Here is a 7234-nt window from a genome sequence, read left to right on the forward strand (position 1 = left end):
AGCATGCTAGCTTTTAGCTTTCATGTGAAGCTGACACTTAAACTACACATTCCAGATGAAACACCATTGTTTACACTGGGAAAGAGAAGGTTTATCAAAGAACAGAACTACCCAATAAAATTTTACTTAACTTTTATAGCCTTAAAGACATTGGCCTAATAAAAAAATATAAGGAGTTTGCTTCTCTTTTCTGAAATAACAGTCTGTACTGAAGTATCACTACAGACACTTATCCACAGCTTGAAAGAGGGGCTATCCTTCTAGTCCACGCTTGGCATTGGTTTCAGTGACCTTAGGCCCGATCCTCTAACCATTAAGCCACGGCTGCCCATGGATATGTGTGTGTAGTACACAATGCACTCAGTGAAAGCCTTAAATTTGTTGAAGTAGTTTATGACATTATGCGCTGAACCAGCAACAATGTGAATTATCAAAATAACTTACCATTATTTATATATCGATTATGTCATGCACTCCTCCACAGTGACCTGTTGGAGCCAAGTTGCACCAGTCCCTATTGTAGAGATGCCCCACCTGGTCACTTGACATTAATAATGAGTGGTTTTAATACAGTAATCTAGACAATATATAATATATTTTATGAATACATTTTTTGTGCACATTGAAGTTACATTCTTACATCTTCCTTTGTTCTTATTTCTTCAAATCTTATATTACAATTTAATAATCAACAATACAGGTGTGTAGTGGCATAGGGCCAACACTGCAGCTTTAACCAGTGGTGTACATAATACACAAATTGTGCTCAGAAAATTTTCAACAGAAAAGGACTATGTGCCCTATAGGTGGTCCACCATAAATAATAAGAGGTCTATTCTTTCTGAATAGAGTTCCTGTCTGGTTTTGACCTGTTTTGACCTCATTGCCTTCAAACAGCTTGTGTCTCTGTCCTTTTCTGTAGTTATAAATTATGGCTGTATGTTTCAAGCATCAAAGGAATTACACAGCCACTGTCTATTATTCAGGACTAAAAAAAACACACACTAAAGGACTAAAAGCTTTTAACCAGGACATAAGACCAGAGCGAAACAATCCTGAATGGTTACTGTCATGTTATAAATTAATATCCAAAAAAGGCACTTAAAATAAAGAAAAAGAAAAAGAAATTCTCTATATGAAGTGTATATTTTTATTTAGAACGCTGACTCTGTACCCAGTTTACAGATGTTAAAACAGCACTTTATTTGGACCAACTGTTAACAGAACACAACTTAAATATAAAATGACATGCACTACAATGTCTCTGTAATGGATTAAGTGGCAAAGAAGATGATGATTACATGCACTTATAAAATATGCATATATTCTCAATCATTTCAGAATACTGTGACCACCTCCTTGTTTCTACACTTACTGTCTATTCCCATAGCTCCACTGACCATACAGGAGCACACTGTAGTTCTACAATTACAGACAGTAGTCATGGTACTATTGGGTCCTGACCACTAAAGAGCAGAATGAAAGGAGGCAAAAAGTATGCAGAGCAACAGATGGTCTCTTATCTGTAATTGCCTGTATGGTCAGTGGAGCTGAGAAAATGGACAATTTTAGAAACAATGAGGTGGTAATACTGATAAAACTTTATTTTCTCATATTAAAATAATGATGTATGGAAATATATAATAATAGATTAAATAAATCTTATAGATTAAACAAACATTTTCTGCGCAGGGTGAATTTAATTGACTTCTACCACTACTCTGCATAATGACAATGAAGTTGAAGCTAATCTGATCTAACTGAATATGTCTATAGAAACGCATTGATCACCTACGATCACAACGGTCAGTGCAAAATGTCGGCTAAATATAAAGCCCCCCAACAATGGGGTGTGGAGCAGTAGAACTACGTTCTCTGGCGTAATAAAACTTGAATTAACATGTTTAGATGATACTTTTAGATGACTTTTATATGATTTTAAGGTTTTTGTGTATTATTTGTTACATTTTTTGAGTGGGAGTCTTTCTAGAAACAGAAAATCTAAGGCTTTTGACTATGTTAGAAAGTGTGGAGGTGTCAGAAGCCCTGCTGATGAGTTTTGAACTGATGGGTTTTCAGTTCTCTGATCTGTTTCAGCTAATAAAGCTCTTTAATCCTCAGGAGCATTTTTGAAAACAATTTTTTTGGATCTAGAAGTAGCCATCGGTGAGATCAGTAAGATATACTACGAGTTATATGCTGATGAATCCTTGTAAATAAAACAGCCATGCAGGAAGTTCATTAAATAAAAGAAATATACAGATTACAGAGTTAGAAAAATGATGAATAAAGTTGGGATATTTACAAAGAAACCTGAACAGTAACAGCTTAATACCTCAAAAATAACCCAGTGATTTCATTTCAATTGCCAGTGATAAAGTTAACGTCTATAATTCTAGTATGTTTGGAATCATAAATCAGGAAACAATAGAATCCTATTGGACTTTGTTTATATTTTCACCATTTAATAAAAAAAATACTTGCAATTTTAAACACCCTTCATGGCCTGGACAATATATGATCCCCAGTGGCCACCAGGCCAAGTGAGCAGAACTAAACTCAGCACTAAGATCTTCTCTTTCTGCTGACTGTGAAAGTGCTGCCTTTTACCAACAACCACCTTAAATCCCCTAAACCCAGAACAGAAGCTTTGAAGGGGTTGTTCCAGAAGAGCAGCAAAGCATTCACTTTGAACTCTTCCAGGGGTCAGATTTCTCTCTTAATTAATCTGAACAGGAGGTCATAGTCATTTCCTGGGTTTTTAGGGTGATGAAGTGAGATTTCCAGGGTTTTTAAAACAATAAAACAAGCTTTCCTGATTTTTTAAAAAGCCAGTAAAGTGTATTATCCTACATTTTAAAGACATTCTAGCTAATATTCCTGGGTTTTAAACTATTAAAGTGTGTGGAAGTAGTGATACACTTGAGTTGTAGGATAATCAGGAATTCTTCTCATTGCTTGAAGGATCAGCATTTCCGCTGGGAGATTCGCAGTAATATTTAAACGGATGTTGGGCTCTGTAATCCAGTCATGCCTCAGAAAGATTCAACACAAACACGCACACACTCCTAGGGTGCTGTCAGAACAAACTAACACTTGTACTCTGATATCTGACTAATGGTATTAGGTTACACACATGTTCACAAAAGTTTGAACACTCCAGGGCCGATAAGAAATAATATTTTGTTAATATTCTGAGTGAAAATAAGGGCTTTTACCAACTGCAGTCAGAAAAAGCTGCTGTCTCCATAATCTACAACTGACCACATGCTATTAATCTATTAGTGACCAGCAGAAAAGAAAAATTCAGCCAAAAGCAGATCCACAAACTGAAGCCTTAAACTGATAAAACCTCTCAAATACCAAAGTGGACAAAGCCTGCTGTGGTGTGTGGGGGACTTTAGGGAGGTCTCCAGTCATATGATGTCTGTTCAGTGTGCCACAGTGCTAGCCTGCTAGCATGTAGCTTCATATTTAGCTTGTTAACAGCCACGTAGTGTAGAGCAGTGACATTCAGTGGACAAATTAAGGCAGACACAACAAATGCAGCAAATGGAGCTTAGTTTGAAAATATATGTTGTTTATATTTTAAAGTAAACTTTGAAATTAGTGTAGAGTTCAGGGTTTAATAAAAACAAATCCAAACATTACTCAGAAAGCTTCTTCACACATGTCTTCACTCACTCAAAAGCTCTAAACAGTTTGGTTCTTTCATTGCCATCCAATAAAAACATATATCTCTCCCTCAAACTTTCAGAGTGAAAAGACATGCACCAAGAAAAGTGCTTCAAAATGACCATGACCAATAAAACCTCTTTATTTTAAGAAGTATTTAAAGCAAAATATGTTTTGCAGTTTCCTGCAGTTACAGTTTTAGAGATGTATATAATTATTGGACATTGACCCACATTTTGCACAAAACATTTGTCATCTGCCTCTTCCTGACAATTTACAACTTTACAGTCAAACTCCAATTTGTACATTTGTGGTTTCGCACATACATTCAGGTATTTACTTTCATATATAAATGTTTATGTTTCCTAGATGATTCATTCAAAATCCAGGACTCCACATTGTGTTTCCACAATCACAACAGCCTGGAATGTTCCCACAACTTTGGCTAATGTTACCTCCATTTGTTTATTAATAAAATATAGTTTCCTATAAGACTAAATGTGAAAGACAATGTTTTAACCGCAACATTCAAAGGATGATTTGAGGATGTTGCCACAGATGATGTACTACAAGAAAGAAGTCCTTCTCTAATTCTCAAAGCAGCATCAAGGATTTGTTTTCTGGATGTGATTGAGGCCTGAGAGAGCATGGCCTTAGAACATAATAGTCCAGCTGGGTAAACATCATGGAGGTTTCTGGGAACTCAAATCTGTTAGCTGGTTAAGATCATTACAAAATGTCGGATAAATTTAAAGCCCCCCAACAATGGGGTGTGGAGCAGATCATAAGTTTGCAGGAAAATGTTTCAGTTAAAAGTTTAAATGCCAATGTTTATCTTAATGTTTATTAAAATGTCAAAGTCTCACATTCTGGACCTATTCAGAAAGACTGTCATTTAGAACTGTGTTTTAACTATTTAATAGCAAACTACTTTGTACATTAAGTTAACTGATCATTCTGGGAACACCCTTCAACACACATCTTCAATGTAAGGGCACCCACGGAGTCTGTGTGATCTTTATGTAATGTTAAAGATGTTCAGCCTACAGAGGCACTTACCCAGTCAGGTCTAGGTGTATTCTGGTGAGTTTGGTGGAGTTTGTTATGGCTCTGCTGCTCTTCTCCTCCTTCCACTTCCACTCTCTCCCTCTCTCCCTTGCTGTTCTCGTTTTTGGAGCAGGATTAGAGCCGGAAAGTAACAGAAGTACACAGAAACACCCCCAGGTTAGAGTCCTGCAGGGGGTCATGGCTGAGGAATTCACTCAGAAATGAAAAAACATAAGTCCGTATTCCACTGTTTCTGTAAATGTTGAGGGTGCTGTGCTCATTTCTATCCGTTTTAAGCTGGATTCTGTAAGACTGACCCACTTTAAAAGGATGCTGTGAGTCTGCTACAGTGCTGTAGGAGCCTGAAACAGAGCACGGCGTGAACAAAACACTCCAAATCTTTCAGCCAATAGCGTGAAGGCAAGGCAACGCGACAGCGAATCAGAGCGCAGAGCGCCGTGAGGGGTCACGCCTACACCACGCTGGTTTTAACCAGTGAAAACACTTTTTTTTTTTTTTTAGGAAAGGATTTTCCCTATTCTCTTTTACTTATTATTGGATATTCAAGTCTATAATCAATAATATAATTATTATTTGAATAATATTCAAATTTCCTGAAATTATGACTTTTGAGGTTTCATTGGCTGTAAGCCACAATAAACAACATTAAAGGGAAAAAACGCTTGAAATACTGAAATAAATTAACTTTTTATTCTAATTTAACTGATTTTCTAATTTATTAAGATGCACCTGTGTGTGTGTGTATGTGTGTGTGTGTGTGTGTGCAGCTCCATCACTCCAGAGAACACAGTTCCACTGCTCCACGGACCAGTGCTGGGGGTTCCACTGGCAGGTGGTTGGCACTGGGCAATGGAAACATAGGTTCATGTGCAGCTGCTCCAGAGTGTTACAAGTCATTTCTTGGAATTGGTTCTTTACGTCTTGGTTTATTGCCCTCTTCTACCCCCTGGTGGAGAGCAGGTACATGCCTCAGCACTAAACCTGATTTTATACACCTGATTAAAAAAACATTTTTGTATATATATATATATATATATATATATATGTGTGTGTGTGTGTGTGTGTGTGTGTTCTTTAATGGCACCAAAAGTATTTTTGAAAGTATTTTTTATTAAGTAAAAAAAGCACAGTCAAATTTTTTTTATATGTTTAAAAAGCTATTTTTGGGATATAAACTTACGTAATAAATGTATATAAAATACAGGAAAAATATATACAATTGTCTATACTTTAACTTTAAACTTTAACTTTAATGATCATGGTCCCCACAGGGCCAGCACAGAGCAGAGCAATACAGTAGTATGGGTTGGAATAGTGTTAGTGTGTTGTGCTGGTGGATCAGACACAGCAGTGAGGCTCGAGTTTTATTAAACACTGTGCACCCTCTGTCCACAGTTTTAGACTACCTCATTGGTCCACCTTGTAGATGTAAAATCACAAAGGATGACTCTGTTGGCTGGATATTTTTGATTGGGACACTGCAGTGATTGATAAATAAACTATTAAAATTAAATTATAATCATACGCAAGATAAGGTGTAAAATATCCTATGCCAATCCATTAGAGCTTCACATAGGGCCCACCCCACTCTCTTCCTACCGGCAGTCACATAACTTCTATTGTTCCAATCCTACAGCTACACCATAAGGTTGCTGTGGCCGTTTGTGATCACTGCATCACTAGCTCTTCACAGGGGTCATCAGGTAGGCACCTCTCCTCATCAGTGTTTAGTTAGATTTAAGTCCACGACACCTCCAGAAGGCTCAACAGCTAGCTTTACAGTCCTACATTACCCTTAAGTATCAACAACCGTAAATCCACACTGGCCTCCCTGGTGACTAAGGCTGTACCTAGCCCCACTGGCACCGTTAATGCATGCTCAGTGCCACCAGTTCCATGTGATCTTTACGTGCTACATCACCAACCACCACAACAGTACCTCTACAGAGCATTTCCCCGACTAGTCTGTGTTTTCCTTATCCACAACAACTAGACCTTTCAGCTGTTTCTGATAACTGGTTCACAGGTGCCCTTAGTTCCCGGCCCCTGATGCTGAACTGCACAAGCAGGGATGTGGCAGACCTGGCTACAAATCCCATAACACCGGTCCTCAGCCCCTAAGCCCTCGTACTTTAGCTTCTTCCTTTTGAATACTTCGTCTACTGCTTCCTCAAATGGAACTGTTAACTCTATGAAATAAACCATCCGTTTACTTTCAGAGTAGAGCACCATATCTGGCCTCAGTGTGGTTAATGCAATGCACTCTGGGACCTGCAGTTTTTTACAAACGTCCACCAGCAAATATTGAATTAAACCGCCCGTCATGTGAAAAAAATAAACAAAACAAAACCCTTTATTTTACGGTACTTTTATATAGCCTACGTAATTTATACAAATTCATATAAACGTTTAATTCAAGAGTCGACACAGTAAAACAGACTCCATCCACTACGCATGCGCTGCTGACGGTGTTTTCCCACCTGATTAAGAT

At 37.7% G+C, this 7234-nt stretch overlaps 1 protein-coding gene across 2 annotated transcripts in view; it reads right to left on the minus strand.

The window, feature by feature from the left end:
• LOC136709282 (latent-transforming growth factor beta-binding protein 4) overlaps positions 1-4965 on the minus strand; it is a 71266-nt gene extending 66301 nt beyond the window's left edge. The window contains exon 1 of one of the 2 annotated variants that reach the window (XM_066684420.1): positions 4735-4965. In XM_066684420.1, coding sequence (XP_066540517.1) covers positions 4735-4922 — 188 coding nt within the window. In that variant the 5' untranslated portion in view covers positions 4923-4965. The remainder of the gene's footprint in view (positions 1-4734) is intronic. The other variant, XM_066684419.1, reaches the window with a different exon arrangement.
• Between the last annotated feature and the right edge of the window lie 2269 nt (positions 4966-7234).

This window comes from Hoplias malabaricus, chromosome 11 (assembly GCF_029633855.1).
Source record: "Hoplias malabaricus isolate fHopMal1 chromosome 11, fHopMal1.hap1, whole genome shotgun sequence".
NCBI lineage: Eukaryota > Metazoa > Chordata > Actinopteri > Characiformes > Erythrinidae > Hoplias > Hoplias malabaricus.